The following is an 18,294-nucleotide window of genomic DNA, read 5'->3' as shown; positions in this document are numbered from 1 at the left end:
TGTGTGTGTGTGTGTGTGTGTGTATGTGTGTGTATATATGCATGAGTATGTGTGAGTGTGTGTGTGTGTGTTAGCACGTGAGTTAGGCCTGGTGTTCCTGCTCACACTCACTCCCACCCTAGCCCTCCATTGCTCTCTCTCCCTCTCTCTCTCCCTCCCTCTTTCGCTCTCTCTCCCCCTCTCCCTCACCCCCCCCCTCTCTCTCACCCCTCTCTCTCTCTCTCCCCTCACTCTTTTTTAAGGGCAGAAGCCGCTCCATACTTGCATAGCCATGTGGCTCCGTCAGTCATCCCTCAATGCACCACTGTTCCATGTCGTCCTCTGTGTGTGACAGTGCGTGAGTGAGCGAGTGTGTGTGAATGTGCCGAGGAGTACACACCGGGGCCAGTCGCTCTCTCTCTCTCTCCTTCCCCTCTCTCTATCTCTTTCTCCGTGCCACCGCTCCGACTCCCTCCACTGGGACTAACAGAAAGAACGGGAGATAATCAACCGGAAGATTCTTCTCTCTGTCTGGGGAACTGTTGTCCTATTGGAGTAGCTTTTGTCCTTTTGGAGCTGCGAGTGTGTTTGGATTACACTTGGAGTTGCCCTGTGCTGCTACAAGAAGTGCTGCTGGGTTTTTTTTTTGTGTGTGCGCGCCAGTGTGGATACCTTCCTGTTGAGCTGGTGAGTCGGACTAAGTCTTCCGAGTATTTTCTCTGAGTGGCTTCTGCGGAGCTGCCGGTTAAGATGGCTGCCAGGCGCTTGTGGCTCCTGGGGTTGCTGGTGGCCCTGCTCAGCGTGGGCGTGAGGACGCAGGACGTGGCCGCCGCGGAGGAAGAGGAAGAGGTGGCCGGCCTGGAAGAGGAGGCCGAGGAGGTGGATGCCGGAGAGGAGGAGGAGGAGGAGGAAGAGGCCGAGGCGGATGAAGACGATGATGGCGACGGGATAGAGGACACGGGAGATGGTGATGAAGAAGAAGAAGAAGAAGAAGAAGAAGAGGCCGCCGAGGAGGAAGATGTAGAGGAGGAGGAGGAGGAGGAAGAGGCTGCTGCAGAGGAGGAGGAGGAGGAGAAGGAAGAGGCAGAGGAGGAAGAAGAGGCTGTTGAGGAGGAAGAGGAGGAGGCAGCTGAGGAGGAGGAGGAGGAGGAAGAGGCTGCTGCTGAGGAGGAAGAAGAGGAGGCCGCTGAGGAGGAAGAGGCAGCCGAGGAAGAGGAGGAGGAGGAAGAGGCAGCCGAGGAGGAGGAGGAGGAGGAGGAAGAGGCAGCTGAGGAAGAGGAGGAGGAGGAAGAGGCTGCTGCTGAGGAGGAGGAGGGTGATGATGAGGAAGAGGAGGAGGAAGAGGCTGCAGAAGATGCTGATGAAGACGAAACCGACGAGGCTGCTGCTGAAGATGATGCTGAGGAAGAGGAGGAAGAGGAGGCCGAGGCGGCTGAGGAAGAAGAGGAGGCTGGTGAGGAGGAGGAGGAGGAGGCTGCAGCTGAGGAGGAGGATGAAGAACATTCCGACGACGACGAGGCAGAGGATGCAGAGGAGGAGGAGGAAGCAGAAGTTGAAGCAGGTAGCGTATCTAATGTCTGTCTGCTAGCATGTGCAACAGAGATGACGCTAGTTTAACTGGGATGAGAAATGATAGACTTTAATTGAGATGGAGTGCTATGGAAACAGAGGGGTGCCAATCTGGCTGCCCTAACATGAGCACTGTGCAGTGTTTGAGTTGCAATGCTCTTATCAAGCAACTTTACCATCACCCACTTGAGCTTCATTGAGCTCCACAAGTTAATTCAGATTTAACACTCACTTATTCAGGGACTATAGACTCTTAGACATTTGTAGGCAATTGCTGTTGCTCTTATTTTTCAGCGCCGTTGCTGTGGTGGACAGTTTGTTCTCAGAGCTGTTCATGTAACTCTCCAGGGCATTTTTTTCTGAACACCTCATCCCTAAAATAGGCTGCTATATCAGCACAGCCATGGGCATCCCAACTATTCCAAACTCTTTAAGTCCCCTTCACTTGAGCGATCTTCCAAAGTAACATCAGCCTCCGAAATGTATACATTACTGTATATTACAGTATGTATCTGTTACATAAGATGCTCCTGTAGACTCTGGATATTCCTGGCCCCATTATTTCTGGTGAAAAAGAGTGTCACCCTCAGCAAAGCTCCTCAAGCCATGACACAGGGAATAGAACAGGCCTGCAGTGGCCTGTAAGCCAGAGACGGTCAACTCGAAAACAAAAGAGCCAATCACAAAAGCGGAAAATCAGGTTGGCCCGGCTGCCGGGCTTTCTTCCAGCCAATTATGCGTGGGGATGTTGCCGCGGTTCTGGCAGATCAAGGACAACCAGGCAAAGTAGCTCAGTGGAGAAGTTAGCTGCCAGCCACTTTGAGCTAAAACAACAATCGCTTAGCCACTGCTGCTGGGATCGGGTGACCATAGGGGTGGTCGGGTTGCGGTTAGAAATAAGTCAGATAGTTTTTCACATTCCCCAGGGGCACAGAAGTCAGCTTAGATTATTTCCATTCGTTTTTCAGGCTTCAAGTCTGCGTTCTAAATGAGTCTTACTATTTGCTTTTCATCTAGCAATGTTTTTCTGTGATGATATACGTTTCAGTGGGAAAAGTGCTCCTGTGATGACAGGCCTTTAATTATGATTAAGCTGAAAGTATCTCTCTTTGCCACACAAGACACACTGTGAAGTATTCAGTGATTTTGATGACAGCTTGTAAAACAAGTGCAACTTTCGGTTAGACTGCACAGCAGCTCTCTTAAGAGTCTTCAGTTCAGAGGTCTTCACACCCTCATTTTGTGTGAAAAGTGAAAGTGAAGAGTGTGAAGTGTTCACCTCTGTCTACTGAGAAAACATGCATATGTAAAGATTTCCCCTCATCAACACGAGAAGTGTCTTAAATAGCGCTATACACAGTTCAGGCCTCACATGACTCCTTTGATCTTTGACAGAGGCAGAGGAAGAGGAGGAGGAAGAGGAAGAAATTGTTCCGTCACATTACCATTCTGGATCACTCTGCAGCGTCTGCTCAATCTGTGAGGTACAAGATGTCGACCATATATATTTTTTGCTGTAGAAAACACTGGGGTCATTCACAGCACCTGAGAAGAAATGGTAATACCATGTCCTGCTAGTTCACCTGCCCCCCACACACACACACACACACACACACACACACACACACACACACACACACACACACACACACACACACACACACACACACACACACACACACACACACACACACACACACAGTCATGACAAGCTGGTCTCTTTTGACATTTCACGTTGTAAAATCAGCTAGTGATAGGAATATTGCTTTCAGAAAGTAATGGAAAATGTAAAAAGTTCAAGTCTGTGGTATAATATCATGAATGTAGGGCATTTAAGTAAATGGGGCATTTAAGTAGAAGCATGCAATGGTGATTTCCTCAAACAATTTACTGAAACAAAGGCCAGCAAATCACCCAAAAGCTGAATATCCCCGATCTCTTGTGAGTAGTGTGTATGAGTGTGTTTCTCACTGATTTCTGAGTGTGGGGCAGCTTTCTCTTTATTTGCAGCCAGCACAAGGTTGTAAAACGAGGCCTCTTTGAGGTGTGAGATGTAGGCCTGCTGCTTTGAATTGTAATGCCCACTTACTGAGAAAAAAAAGCAAAACGCAAACAGACAAAACATTCACTTTCTCTGCCAATAGCTGCAAGCATGTCGGCAGTGTGCCCCCCTATTTCAAGACTGCTTCAGAACAGTCATGTCTTCCATGTCTTCCACCCCAAAAAAACTCCACATATTCACCTGCGTAGACATTTTGATGTTTGACTGAAAATGATCTCAGATGTATGTGCTTTACTTTAATACACTCCCCTTCCCTCCCCCTCCCCTCCCCCACCCTCTCGTCTACAGACTTGCGGCAACTGTGACAACTGTCCCTGTGAGGAGGGTGATGAGTCGGATCACTGCCAGAGCTGTGATGTAGGCTGCATATGACACACACACACACACACACACACGCTCACACATGCACATATAGACCATCTCTGTATGTCTGTAATTTAATCTTACACATGCATGTCAACTGCACTTATAGATTTCATGAACATCATGTACCTTGGCACACATGTTGGTTTCATCATGATCTCTCTCTCTCTCTCTCTCTCTCTCTCTCTCTCTCTCTCTCTTTTCAGACGTGCGCTCTTTGCTTCATGTGTCCCCTCTTCTGTGAGACTGTCTGTGCACCAGGTACAGTATATGCTACTCTCCTCTCCTTTACGACCGCACGGCCCTTTTCTCCCTGTCAGTTAGACACGGTTTCACGTTGACTGTGTGCATAGCCGTTTAGCAGCCACCGTGTCTGAGTTCATAGCTAAAGGTTTTTGTGGCAAGCGGCTCACTTGCTACTCATTTCACACCCTCTCTGTCTATCCGCAGCACCAATAAGACATTTTACCGCCACAGGCTAACAACAGAAGTCGAGCAAATCAATCATTAATGCAAACACAATGGTGTTGAAACGTTACCTGGCTGTTTGCTTAAGGAAGCACACTATTTACTGTATTGAATCATGTTTAAAAAGGGATTTCATCAAAGGGGAAGTGAAAGGTTTTGTTCTAGTTGACTAAACTGGGCATGATCTAGGATAAGAAACCAGCTCATAAATCATGTATAAGGACAACAATATATGCATATATGTGAGACTCCGTCCTCATCATTTGCTTTCTCTGTGTCTGTCTTACAGGTGGCTTTGTGGATGATTTCACTGGATCCATCTACCAGTGAGTCATTTTTTTATATATATATTACCCGTACACTTACCAGCCAACGCATGCTGTCTGTTTACACAACACACAGCCGCTTCCTAACTGTTCCTTCCTCTGTTTTCCCTGATAATGATCTCAGTTGATCTTTCATTTGCTATTCTGTCACCTGAAGTATGTACAAATATACAGTATCTAACAATATTTGAGTAGCAAATGATACAGTTTATCTATCCTATACACAGATACTGTACTCTATACATACATACTGATTGATGGATTGAGATGGAGGCGTGAAGGAGGTGTAGGTGTGTGTACAGTACAGTACAGTACGTAATGTGTGTGGGCGGTGGAAGTTTTGATAATAAACGTTGATCTTCCTCTGCACCTCCACCCTCCCCTTCCTCCTAACCTCCTCCAGGTCGGTCATCTCACTCTTCTGAGCTCCGCGCCGGACCCCACCCCTGCGGTTGTGACCACCCCACCTCGCGGTTATGGGTCACCTTGTCATCCCCCCCGTCTCTTGACGTCCGCTGTGGGGGAGAAAGTTACTCTCAGTGCAGACTGAGATCAGGTTTATCCTGTCAGCTGATCAACGTCAGATGTCGCTGCGGGGACAGAAACTGATCCCAAGTCTGCTAGACTGGATACTTTCTCCGCCTGCAGCATGAGTTACTGTGACCTTTTTACGAGAGCAAATAACTTCTTTGCACAACTGCAGGGATTGTCAATTGATCAATACAAATAAGAAAAAAAAGAAGTTTTTTTAGCCAAGACTGTTATTTAATTGGTTTATATGTCTGTTTTTAGGCCAGTTGGTTGAAAACTATTTTTTGTTCATTTTGTTTTTTGTCTTTGTGTTAGATGCTGTAAATTGCATATGTTGCCCAAAGACAAAGTGGTACCAAACCAGTTCTCATGTCTCAAGTCTTTGGGTTTGAAAGCATACCACTTTGCAACTTCCTAACACGGAATGTGTTGTGTCAGAAAGCCACTGACAGTTGTGAGCAACTGGCGACCCTTAAAACAACAGTTGGCAAACGTCTGTTTTTGAAGGCTGTGTGGTTTTGGGTGTACTGTCGTGTCAAAATGTAGTTATTCAATAGTCCAATAATGAAAACTTGCAAGGAGAAAGAGTACTGAAGATTGTGTAGCTTTATTACACCCAAGCCACGGTTCATGAAGCATGCTCCTCCAGTACTTTTTGTGACCTTGCTTATATACCTGGTAAACCTACTGTAACATATCTGTGGTCACTCAAAATAGCAGACAGATGTACATCTTCTTTCCAAACTAGGTAAGGGCTAGTTTTTAGGTTTACATTTCTGACCAGAGAGCCTGTGCGTCTCACACGTTCTGGACCCATGCCTTTTGAAATATACTACAGTACTATTCAGAATTGGTAGGGTGTGTTTTGCGAAACAGTTGCACACAGATATGCTGTCTCATCTACGTGCCTATTTGTCTTAAACCCGATTTCACCACTCTTCTACTCTCAGGTCCAAGCTAAAGGCAAATGGCTCACCCACTGGTGGTCCCTCCTAAAGTGATATTTTCAAAGACAACCTTCTTTACTCACTGTAATTAGAGCACATAGTCTGGTGAACAGTCTAGCTGGTGAAACACACCAACACAAATTATTCATATACATTATAATTTTTAAATGAACTTTTACCTTTTAAAATGATACGACAAGGCTGCAATTCAATAATGCAAATACATTAATTTTCACTGCATGTCATGTAAAACTGATTCAGTCAGTGAAGTCAATACAGCAAGAAGAACATCATGCCAGTGATCTTATCAACTACTGTATGAAAATGTTTTTTTTCTCCTCTTTCTTTTTTTGGATTTTATTTTTAACCAATTAAATTACACAATTATATGGACAATGGGCAGTGTCATGAATCGTTTTTACTTCATCGACTTAGAAGAGAATTCTGGTGATTCTTTCCACATAGATTTTTTGCTTCTTGAGGTCACCAGGTTCTGGTGGAACAAAAAATTGGTTCTACCTCAAACTCCTGCAGCCAACAGCTAAAGCTGCCAGCCAGGCACAGTCTGGGGGCATGACCTTTTGTGCTCATAAACATGCCATCATCAACCATAAAGGAAGTAGCACATTCTTCAACTGGAAGGCATGGTGAGTGAAAGCAGCTTAATGCATTATGAAGACAATCTGGTAAAAGTTGATTTTATTATTGCTTATATTCTTCGCACCTGACCTAGCAAGACCAAAAAAAAAAAGATGCTATTTCCTTTTTCTCATAGAAATTCATCAGATCTTATCAGGATGTTACTGAATTCTGACCTCTTTCTCCAAAAACCTTTCTAAGAGAGATAAAAAATGCAAAAAATTACAAGATCTAAGATCAAGATGTTAAGATCTAAGTTTAATTGACAGAAGAGAAATTTCATGAAGGTTAATTTAATATCAGGATTTATAAAGACATTGATGATAAACAAAGCACTCTTTGTTTTTAATAGTGTAGGTATCAATTTGTGACATCCTCATTCTTTGCATGTCAAACCAACAGAGACTCAAACATTCAAATATGTTTGTGTCACTGAGACCATTCATCAAAAGCAATTAAAACAAATGTAAAAGCTCTGTGAAAGGTGCAGAGAGTGCTCAAAAGTGGCAGTAGATGTGGTTTTATGTAGCTAATATTAGCCTTTTGTGGGTGTAGAGATAGCTTGTTTGGTGTGATTTCATCTCTACCCTCAGGGCTGGTTATTTTGTTGCTGTTGCCAGCAAGGAGACCAGTGTGCAGGTCCATCCTCTGTTGCATCTATTGTTGTCACACCATCATCAGCTGTCATCAGCTCTAACTTTGTCTTTAGTGTCAAATGTAAATTTGACCAAGAACAATGATGATGAGCACGTATTCATATGGACATTATCACACAACATAAATGCATCTTAAACCAATATAGGTTACCAATGGGCAAACAAAGGTGTTACTCTGAAATAGATTTAGTACTTTGAGTGAGCCTTGTTCTCAGTAGGACAGTAGGGTGACAGAGGGAGAAAGTTGTGCGTGTGTCTGCATGGTCGTTGGGGAGGGACTACAGGTGTTTGAGTGTCTCCACTGACTATCTACAATGACTCAGCATGACTATGTAATTTCCTGGAGAAATCATACACTTCCCAAATGACGCGGGAGCAGTGGATTGTTTGTTGTTGCTCATCATCTGATGGTAGTTGCTACCTTTGTTCCTGTCTTGATGACATACTTCAGTGCCTCTAACCTGTGTACTGCACAACTGAACAGTATTATGGTCATTCTCAGTCAAAAGAAACCCTCGTTAGGGTATAATCTCTGTTGTCTCTTTTGTGAATTCTGACCTGATAAACCCACATAAAAGTATAAACTTTCATCGTTAAAAACAAATTGAGGTCACTGAACAAAATCTGAGCTAGTTGTTAACAGTATTTTTCCAAAAATGTGTCAAGTCAAGTATTAGTTCTTTATTTATCAGACAGATGGAATTTGATCTAAGATAATAATAATAATAATAATAATAATAATAATAAAGCCTTGTGAACTTCCTATAGCCTACCGGTTTACAAGTGGTGTCATTGAATCTTTTCAAGGCCCCTTGAGGGTTGTAGGCTGAATGTCTAGGTGTCAACTGTACATTTTGGTCTCATGGCCCCTATTGATCCCCTATTCTCCTGTGTTTTCACTTCATCTGAGGACCGCCTGTATCTTTTCAGTCACACGGTGTTGTCTTCCTACCCACCCCCCTTTATCTCTGTCCTCCTGCGCTAGCTACATCAGTGGTTGGTGAGAACTTGCATCAAGAACAGGTCATTGTGATTCCATTATAGTGTCATCGCATTTGGATTCTATTTGCTTGGGCCTTTGGTGTGCTGCGAGTCCATACAAACGAAAGGTAGGGTGATGTCTTTCTCTGAACATTGATTTACTTATTTTTGGGAGAACATGGCGAGAAAGACTGAGGTGATGACGTGCCTCAGAGTCAATTCTTCAATTTCCAATAAAAGTGAAGGCTTGTGTATGGCAAAGATATAGACATAGAGAAAAATTGATCCTTTTCCTGCTCTTTCTCTATGTCCCCAGATGAACTTGCCATTCATTCTCTTGTTTGTGAATGTGGTTGTGCTTGTTGGAGCTTCAGAAGGTGAGGAGGGTTAAGTCATTGTAATCCCCTAAAGCATTCATTCTATAATTCCTTAAAATATGTAAACAATCTAAACATCTTTTTGAAGTAAAATGCTTTTGTCAAACCCTCCAGATACCTTGCATGCTAACCTTCTTGTGTGGTAGATTAAGAAGTGCTTTTTTCATTGAAGTTTTATTTTGGTCTGTAACTCGGCTTAATCCATATGGTGGGGCTAGATATGGAGTAAGGTGGCTTGACAGTGCATGACAGTTTTTTTTTTTTTTTTAAAGATTATTTTTTTGGGCTTTTTATGCCTTTAATGGACAGGACAGTAGAGAGAATGACAGGAAGTGAGTGGGAGAGAGAGTCGGGGTGGGATCCGGAAAGGACCACGGGGCGGGAATCGAACCCGGGTCGCCGGCGTACGGTGCAGGTGCCCCAGCCAGTTGCGCCACTGCCGGGGCCAGTGCATGACAGTTTTGTTGCTATCTCCACAATCCTATTTTGTTTATCCTGAGTTCTAAGTTATTTTCTCCAACTGTTTCTCCCAGACTGGTGTTATGTAGGATGTGGTAAGTTGACTTTGAAACATTTTGTACAGTTGTCATGATTCTCTAAAATTCAAGTTTATCTTAGTTTTACTCTCTGACTACATCAATTTAAACAAGAAAAAAAAAAAAGCTGTGAGCTCTTTGTAGAGATCGGTACACAGTGGCTACTAGGCCTACTTCAGACAACCCCTGTATTGAGCTAAGGACAAAATATTATTAAAAACCCTTGACGCCCTGATGAAGACCCAGTGAGGTCGAAACCGGTTGGCGATTTTTACTATGCCCCAGCCTTAATAGAGGGTTTTTAATAGTATTTTGTCTTTAGCTCAATACAGGAGTTGCCTGAAGTAGGCCTAGTAGCCACTTTTTCAGACTGAAATCTACACGCTGACTCCTTTTATCATTTTTCTATTTTTTAATAATCCTTTTTAAAGCATGGTTCCGTTCACTTAGGTCAGTTATGTTAATACTGCTTCTGTCTTATTATGTTAATGGTTGATTAGCCTATTATCTGCTTAAACAGTTCCTGAATGTAACAAAATCATGACTTACAATAAAGCATCTTTATTTAACAGAATATCTGGATTAATGGCACTGATTAACTGTTAATAATATATATATATACACCTGCAGAGAAGGTGACTTCAATGTGAATTTGTCTCTGATTCCCTCGATTGTTTTACTTGTGTAGAGAACACTCCTTCTCACTGGGGCGATAAATATCCCAAGTGCAATGGGAACAGGCAGTCCCCCATCAACATCAATACTAAACACGTCAAGGGCAAAGCAGACCTGAAGGAATTCACCCTGACCAACTTTACTGAAACGCAAACCATGAAACTACTCCTGTATAACGGACACTCAGGTAAACAAGGCACACTTCAGATTAACTCAAACAAATAGCTGCAGGCTAAGGGCGTGTGTGCTACATTTGGACTGCAATATGATACCAGCGAGTGCATGTTAAACATCAGAAGGAAGCACTCAGACTCCTTGCCAGGTGTAAGATTGCAATATCCTCCGTCACACAAAAATACAAACAACAACAAGCAAACCAAACAAGCAAACAAACTTCATTGCCTTGTTTGAAGACAACAGCAATTGAATTGTTTGATTACAAAACGCTATACAGATCCATTTTCGAAAACATTAAAAAGTCATGTTATTTAATTGTGTATTCCAGGAAATATTCCAATTGCAATTGCAATCAAATTGCAGTTGTGTTGTTTTGATTGAGTAAAGATAAATCAAATAACAATATCCAAAAACATTTCTACTGAAATTACTGGGAAAACAAATTGTTAAACATTTTTTTTTTAAAGAAAATTCATTAAAATGGTGGATATAGCGTTTTGGAACTAAACTCTTCAATGATTACTATACAGCAGAGTGCTGCTTAAGCGATATGCATCAACCCCAGTCCCCATCTTCTCTCGGTCTCTCTCCCTGGTGTAGTGAAGTGTGAGCTGGAGACCGGAGCGGTGGAGGTCAGTGGCGGGGGTCTCTCTCACGAGTACTCCACATTTCAGTTTCACTTCCACTGGGGACGGGGCGACCTCGAGCACTTTCCTGGGTCAGAGCACTCCATCGATGGCCACAGATACCCCATGGAGGTGAGAGAGGAGGCTTACATTTGAATAATTACTGTTGTGTGTGTGTGTGTGTGTGTGTGTGTGTGTGTGTGTGGTGAATGTTTGGTAAATGTGGGCGGATTTTACTTTCTGCATGTATGTTAGTATGTATGTATTGACTGCATGTATGTTTGTTTCATCAGATGCATATTGTTAGTTTGAAGAAAGGCCTTGACGTAGATGCAGCCAAAGCAGATCCAGAGGGCTTATCAGTGCTGGGATTCTTTATTGATGTAAGTTGTAGTAGCAAATGAGCACCACATGGGGCCAGTGTTGCTAAAAGGGTTGCACCTCAGCACTAAGTTTAGGGGAAATATCATAGAGTGCACGCATCCTATTATCCCACTAATTGATATTGATAAGCAGTGCTCAACTGTTTCGAAATATGTAATCACAGGGACGACATATAGTGCACTGCATTCCACATCCTCTTTAAAAAGACACCAAGGATCCCCCTTGTCCCATAATCTCATAGCCACCACAGAGCCCCCTTGTCCCATACTCTCATAGCCACCACAGAGCCCCCTTGTCCCATAATCTCATAGCCACCAAGGAGCCCCCTTGTCTCATAATCTCACATACTGTACTGTATAGAGAGGCATGTCACGGGGTGATATTTTCTTCCTTGCTCCCCTTTACAGAGTAGGCAACAGCCATCAGAGCACTAGTAGATCTTTTTCTTCACTGTACAGGCCCCATTGAGAGTACATGTTGTTGCATTGAGATGTACTGTACTGTAGGTATTGGCCAGGTTCTGGTCCCAGGGCCCATGACTGTGAGATTTACTCTGACCACAGGTGATGGAGGGAAATGCAACGGGCATGCCTGAAGTCTGGAAGAATTTCTCCGACTTTGTACCAAAGATACCAAACAAGGGTGAGCCATGGGCTTTTGTGACATTACTTTAATCTGTTGTTCAATCATCAAAACACAGTCATTTCTTATTAACTAGATGCACAATAGGCATGTAACCTGATGAAAGGTGTCCCTCCTGTTTCCCATTTAGGTGATAACACAAGTCTCTCCGCACTCAACATCTCCATCCAGGATTTACTGCTGGACGTCGACCTGACCAAGTACTACCGTTACAATGGCTCTCTGACCACACCTGGATGTGACGAGGCTGTGGTTTGGACTGTGTTTCAACAGCCAATCCGCATCAGCAAAGATCTGGTAAGTCACACTTCGGGGTAGGGGGTGGGGGGCATATGTTAGTCTTATGCTAGATTTGATAAGGTACACATTTTTTTTTTAAATTGATTTTCCAAGTTACAGGTTCACATTTTTGAAGTGTATTTATGTTTTTCTCTCTTGCTATATTGCTACAGTATATATTATTTTAAACATACAAGGCCTGTGTTTGTTCATAACAATACACAAAATTCGTGAGTTGCCAAAAACAATATCTTGTCTGCAAGCCATGCAGACAAGACCTACCTGTCTCAGTTGGTAAGCATCCGATATGATAACAACAGTTGAATGCACCAATAATGTCAAGTTGATAAATGTTTCTTTTGCCAAATGAGTAAGCATGAATGTTCCAAAGAAAGGAGCTATTTCAGTAAGGCAGCTGCAGATATGATATCAGTGGTTGAATGCACAAAGTATGTTGCATCATTGATAAATGTTTATTTTTCCAAATGAGTAAACGAGAATTTTGCAGTGCCCTCCTTTCCATGCATGAAAGGTTGACAATATACTACTATACTTCTGCACAAAGTATGTCATATCATTGATAAATGTTTATTTTCCAAATGAGTAAACGAGAATTTTGCTGTGCCATCCCTTCCATGCATGAAAGGCTGACAATATGCAGTATGTTCAGTTGAGGTGAACTCTTCCAATCTAATGTTCCATCAGTGCAGTGCTATCTACGCGACACATTGTTTTTTTTTTGTTTGTTTTTTTTTATCACATGTCACTGCCTGTGGTGTAGGGAGATTTCAGATCTGGGTGTGAAGGAGTTTCTTGTTTTAGAGAAAAATTCCAATTGACGTCAAAGATGCACATGAAGCAACAGGTGCCAACACTGAAGTGAAAGAGGTCACGTTACACAAGAGTGGGTATTTGATACCTCTTTGTGAGTGACATCTCCAGTGCTATTATATTCCCTGACATGCCTCTCCAAATGACTATAGTATTGTGCCATTTCCTCTTATACACACCTATATCCGCCTATACCCATCAGTGAAATGGAAACTCATCCATTGTCTACATACCATTCTACCATTTCTTGAGTCAGACTTCTTCAGTAAACATAAAGCAACTGCTTGTTCCGTGTATGCTCTACAGAGTGAGGCCTGGATTTGGTCACGGCAGAATGGTGTTTTTTTTCCCCCCTGGTTCTCATTCTTACTGTCTTAATTCAAATGAAATTCTTAAACCATAAACTTATATTTGTATTATTTGGTGATATTTGTATTATTTGTTATATTCTTAACCAACATGGTTATGTAAAATATCTCTATCCCGATCTCAATAAATGACTTGTGACTATCACTTCCCTCATCTCTGTAGAGAAGAGACACTACAGACATTCATCGCATTTACATTCAGTTGGGGTTAAAACCATTCGGAGGAGATAATGATACAGACACAGACTCACACAGATATGGCTCACAAAGCTCTCTAACTTTGATTTTGTGACTAAAACTAAATTAAAGCAGAAACTCTCACTTTCCCCCCCTCTCTCTCACCTTCTATCTCTCTCTCTCTCTCTCTCTCTCTCTCTGTAAACCTCCACCCAACCCCACCCCATCTCACACCCTCAGATCCTAAGATTCACAGAGCAGCCCAAACTCGACGTCTATCGCCCCCAGCAGTCGCTCCATGACCGAGTTGTCTACGCTTCAGCAAACCTGGGTGCCGAAACTTCACCTGCAGCTGGTATGACTTCATTCCCTTTGGTGACCCTGAGCTGCCCACCCCCCACCCTGTCGTGTGTGTGTGTGTGTGTGTGTGTGTGTGTGAGAGAGAGAGAGAGAGAGAGAGAGAGAGAGAGACTAAGTTTCATTTGCCTATTTTAAAAATAGTTCCTATAAGTTTCATTTGTTTTCACTCCACCCCAAACAGATATTGTATCTGTTTGTTTTGTAATATGTCAGCTTTGGCAACACTGCTTATTTGAGTCATGCCTTTGAATTTGAATTTGAGAGAGAGCGAGAGAGAGAGAGAGAGAGAGAGAGAGAGAGAGAGAGAGAGAGAGAGATAGAGATAGAGATAGAGATAGAGATAGAGATAGATAGAGAAAACCCCTCTGGTGTTCCTGCACAGCCCAGGGCCTGTAGCTGCAAATGGAAAACAAACTGACTCGGAAAAACCTGTGCACGATTCCAACCATTTTTTCTTGAGTGACGCATGCATTGTGAATAGCAAGTTAGCACCGCCATTGTTGTAAGCCATTGCTGATATTGTAGTTGTGTCCTTAGTGTATTTCAAACTGTTAGTGGGATCTTTGAAGCCTCTTGCATTATTGGACCAAGCATCTGCATTGTTGGTCCCATAATTCTACACTGTACTTTGCATACCATAAGAGTCATGTTGCTAGGCCAGGTAGGGCAGTTACTGTACTGCAATTTGATAGTGTGTGTGTTAGATATAACAATGCAAGAAATTAGAGAAAACAAGAAAAAACTCAGTTTTAAAAAATACCCGACTTAGTGTGGACTTACTGTAGCTTTAATGTAGTGTGGAAACCTTTTTTCCCCTTTTAAACAAATGGGAATGTTTCAAATGTTCAGTGTTCCTCCTGTGTAGCCTGCTGGCCAGCTGGTGATGTCTGACCCACACAAACCCCATGGATGTGGAGGTGGGACTGGCCTCTATACCATGGTGCACTCCCACATCAGCACATGGTATAGACCATATAGGCACCCACGCTCAGTTGTAAGGGGGTCGGATTTCACTCATACTTTGCTTTCACGGACCCTTTTAGTTGTTTCGGCTATTTAGTTCCTATTGAGCTGTTAAGCTTGGGAATCGTCTTCAGGTGGATCAGATTCTAGTCAGCGTTTATTTTCTAGTTTCCCCCTTCTCTTCGTTTCCTGGTTGTCTTGCTTTTGTTTCCAGTGCGTGAGGTCGGGTTCCGCACTAATTGTGTTGTAATTCTTTGTAATAATCATGCATGGGTAGTTTCCTCATCACAAATGTCTATTGTCAGTGTCACCTATGTCTTAATATTCCATTTCAGGTCATGACTGGTGTTACGACGATGGATGTGGTGAGTAGGCCTACAACTAACTGCAACACACCCATTATTCTTGTGAGCAGTCAGTTCATGGATTTTTTTTTGGCCTATATTTAGGTAAAAATCATTTCCTTGCCTTTGTTCATTCATTTATTTCCATGATCATAACTTACTGGGTCTTCCTGCCAATATTCTTTCTGTCTGTCTGCCTGCCTCTGTCTGTCTGTCTGTCTGTCTGTCTGTCTGTAGGTCATGGTGTCTCCCACTGGGCGAACATCAGTGGAGCCTTCTGTGGCGGGCAGAGCCAATCTCCCATTAACATCAACTCCCACGATGCAATGTACAAACCCGAGTTGGGTTCCTTCAGTCTCTCTGGCTTCTCAAATAAACACACAATGGATTATCTCATCAACAATGGTCACACTGGTATGTGTGCACACACACACATACACACATTTCCCAATCTCATGATTGTTTTGATATGACCATGTTCTTTGATTTATTTCTGTTATCATTCTTTCTCTCTCTCTCTCTCTCTCTCTCTCTGTCTCTCCATAGTAAAAGCTGTGCTAAAGGCAGGCATGGTTAGCGTAGGAGGAGGGGGTCTGGCCACCATGTACGACACCCTACAGTTCCACTTCCACTGGGGGAACAGCTCAGAGCATGACATGGCGAACCAGTCTCATTCCCGCTCCAGCTCCCACTCCGGAGACTCCCACTCCGGAGACTCCCACACATCTGACGACTCCCACGCCTCCGGTAGCAGCCACTCAGACAGCACAGAGTCCCACGGCAGTGATAGTTCATCTTCTGGAAGAAGTTCTGGGGGGTCAGAGCATCTAATGGACTCTGAGGTCTACCCAATGGAGGTCAGGGAGCACTTCAAAGGAATAAACACGTTATAATGGAATTGGGATCACTTGTTTTTCAACTATTTGCTAATTTATTTGTTCTCCCATTGTCATTGTACAATAGGGCTCGGGATCATGACGTGAAAACTTTGCGGGCACAGCCATATTGGCAGCCTCACTCCTTAGTTTACTATGGATTACTATGGATTTACTCCTGCCTATTAGTGTGTTCCTGTTACTTAGTTTTTGCCTTCTTGGTCGTATGTTGCTGAGTAGTGGTGTGTAACAGCACCACCCATGATCGCAAGAGGAAAAGAATCGCTAATGCTACATTTCTGCTTCTTGTCTTCTGCATCTGAATGAATGGATATTACGTTCGGTGCGCTACCAATATGGAGGCAATATTCCTAGAATGCAAGGTGTGTTCCCGAGCCCTATTGTCATTTGTTCCCCCGTTGTCATTGCAGTTTTTGCCAATACATCGCTTCACCATGTATTTCCTTAAGATCACACTGAATCAGAGCAAACATTAAGTACTAAGTTTGTCAAACATCAAGTCCAGATGTCAGACGTCTCTTGTAATCTCTGTCTGTTCCTATTAGATGCACATCGTGAGTAAGAATCATGAGCTATCACTAGAGGACGCACTGGAGAATCCATCAGGTTTCGCAGTGCTGGGCTTTTTCATTCAGGTACGATTCCAGAACCCTGGGGAGAAGATTCTGACACTGAACAGAAAAGAGAGACTCACAGACTAGCATGTTTAGCAAGTGTTTACCATGAACATCAACACAAGTCATCCAATAGCTCCTCACATGGTGCTCTTGTGTAGGCCTCTCACCCCCTCAAGTTTGGATAAAAGCGTCACCCTTACAGTATCTTTAAATAATGGCCTTTTTCCTGAAAAGCTCCAAGAGAGGCCTGTATTTAAAAGTGTGGTTTAACCATGGAGAAGTCTGTCCTCTCTATGGATAACACACACACAAAAAACATCTGTCAGGATCTGTCAGGATGATGCTTTGTAATTTGTAGTTCATTCGTATTGATGCTGGCCCCATTTTATCCTGAGCTACAGTGTACTGCCATAAGCTAAATAATGCATCAAGTACAGTATGTCTCTGTATGTGAAATAGAGTAATTATGTATAGCTGCCAGTAAACCTGACTATGCGTACACTGTGGAAAGGATTGTTGATTATTCTTGTATCATTATGGTACATGTATTATGTTACCTGATATGATGACGTTCAGTAAAAGTGCTCTGAACAATCATTTGGTTATTATTAATTCCCAAGTCTAGCCAGGATAATGGAGAAATCTGTCAGGCCCTGCATTCTGTCATTTGATTCTGTCTCCTTCACCATCCTTACAGGAAACTGATGAAGTGGACCAACCAGAGATCTGGAAAAATTTTACAGACCACCTTGCAATGATCCGGAACAAAGGTGTGTGTGTGTGTGTGTGTGTGTGTGTGTGTGTGTGTGTGTGTGTGTGTGTGTGTGTGTGTGTGTGTGTGTGTGTGCACCCTTGTGCAATATCAATGTTGAAATACCGGTATAGCTAAACGCAATATCTAAATGTCAAAATATAGCTAAGCAAGAGGACACTTCTTTGAGAATTGAGATTCAAACATCAAAACTACCTAGGCAAGGTGAGCTTCTAACCCAACACCTCTGTAGCCCAAGATGAACAGGTTACCAAGTGAGCATACCGCAGAGTGGGAAGTAGGTCATTGGACATGACCACATATTATCATAGATTTTTTAGGCAGTGGATTACTACAATGACTATGACGATTAAGTGAGCTATACTGCATAGTCAGTGTAGAGTTTGGATGTTTGGAGGAAAACAATGAACCGGTCAAACTATTGGAAAACACCTAGGCGGTAATGAGGGAAGTTTACTTTGTGGATTAAATACCTTTGAATCATTGACGTTGAGCTGGAGCATGATATTTTCCGGACAAATAAAGCTCACTTTCCTGTGTAAACCCATTTGATGATTGGTTTCTCAGCTTCCCCACACTACTGTATGTTAGCTGTTCTCTATTTGAGTGTGTATATTCGGGGTGTGTAACCTTATCATTGGGGTGTACTTATGTCTGTGTGTGTTTCTGTATTTGAGTTTCTGTGGATAGATAGATACTACACTATCATTGATCTAGGGGAAATTCTTTCAGCATTTTCATACAACAAT

At 43.0% G+C, this 18,294-nt stretch overlaps 2 protein-coding genes across 2 annotated transcripts in view; both read left to right on the top strand.

The window, feature by feature from the left end:
- The first annotated feature begins 294 nt into the window (after window positions 1-294).
- On the top strand, window positions 295-5,337 carry LOC134069665 (cilia- and flagella-associated protein 251). Its single transcript, XM_062525692.1, has 6 exons — window positions 295-1,540; window positions 2,944-3,032; window positions 3,899-3,967; window positions 4,180-4,234; window positions 4,731-4,767; window positions 5,171-5,337. The coding sequence occupies exons 1-6, from the start codon at window positions 730-732 to the stop codon at window positions 5,190-5,192; spliced, it is 1,083 nt and encodes a 360-aa protein (XP_062381676.1). The 5' UTR covers window positions 295-729; the 3' UTR covers window positions 5,193-5,337.
- A 3,175-nt stretch (window positions 5,338-8,512) lies between these two features.
- Window positions 8,513-18,294, top strand: part of LOC134070159 (uncharacterized) — a 14,978-nt gene continuing 5,196 nt past the window's right edge. Inside the window, exons 1-14 of the mRNA XM_062526413.1 lie at window positions 8,513-8,649; window positions 8,838-8,898; window positions 9,432-9,452; window positions 10,123-10,296; window positions 10,887-11,044; window positions 11,206-11,295; window positions 11,860-11,938; window positions 12,069-12,235; window positions 13,834-13,948; window positions 15,252-15,281; window positions 15,498-15,674; window positions 15,807-16,117; window positions 16,702-16,791; window positions 17,471-17,543. Coding sequence (XP_062382397.1) covers window positions 8,838-8,898; window positions 9,432-9,452; window positions 10,123-10,296; window positions 10,887-11,044; window positions 11,206-11,295; window positions 11,860-11,938; window positions 12,069-12,235; window positions 13,834-13,948; window positions 15,252-15,281; window positions 15,498-15,674; window positions 15,807-16,117; window positions 16,702-16,791; window positions 17,471-17,543 — 1,546 coding nt within the window. The 5' untranslated portion in view covers window positions 8,513-8,649. The remainder of the gene's footprint in view (window positions 8,650-8,837; window positions 8,899-9,431; window positions 9,453-10,122; window positions 10,297-10,886; window positions 11,045-11,205; window positions 11,296-11,859; window positions 11,939-12,068; window positions 12,236-13,833; window positions 13,949-15,251; window positions 15,282-15,497; window positions 15,675-15,806; window positions 16,118-16,701; window positions 16,792-17,470; window positions 17,544-18,294) is intronic.

This window comes from Sardina pilchardus, chromosome 22, assembly GCF_963854185.1.
Source record: "Sardina pilchardus chromosome 22, fSarPil1.1, whole genome shotgun sequence".
Taxonomy (NCBI): domain Eukaryota; kingdom Metazoa; phylum Chordata; class Actinopteri; order Clupeiformes; family Clupeidae; genus Sardina; species Sardina pilchardus.
The sequence above is the reverse complement of the archived record's forward strand: the minus strand, read 5'-3'. Positions and strand labels throughout refer to the sequence as shown.

What these genes read in the sequence shown, in the direction of transcription:
- LOC134069665 (XM_062525692.1), top strand. Translation starts at nt 730, where the DNA reads ATGGCTGCCAGGCGCTTGTGGCTCCTGGGGTTGCTGGTGGCCCTGCTC. An exon ending in GGAAGCAGAAGTTGAAGCAG is followed by an intron (nt 1,541 to 2,943) that starts GTAGCGTATCTA and finishes GATCTTTGACAG; the next exon opens with AGGCAGAGGAAGAGGAGGAG. An exon ending in TTCACTGGATCCATCTACCA is followed by an intron (nt 4,768 to 5,170) that starts GTGAGTCATTTT and finishes AACCTCCTCCAG; the next exon opens with GTCGGTCATCTCACTCTTCT.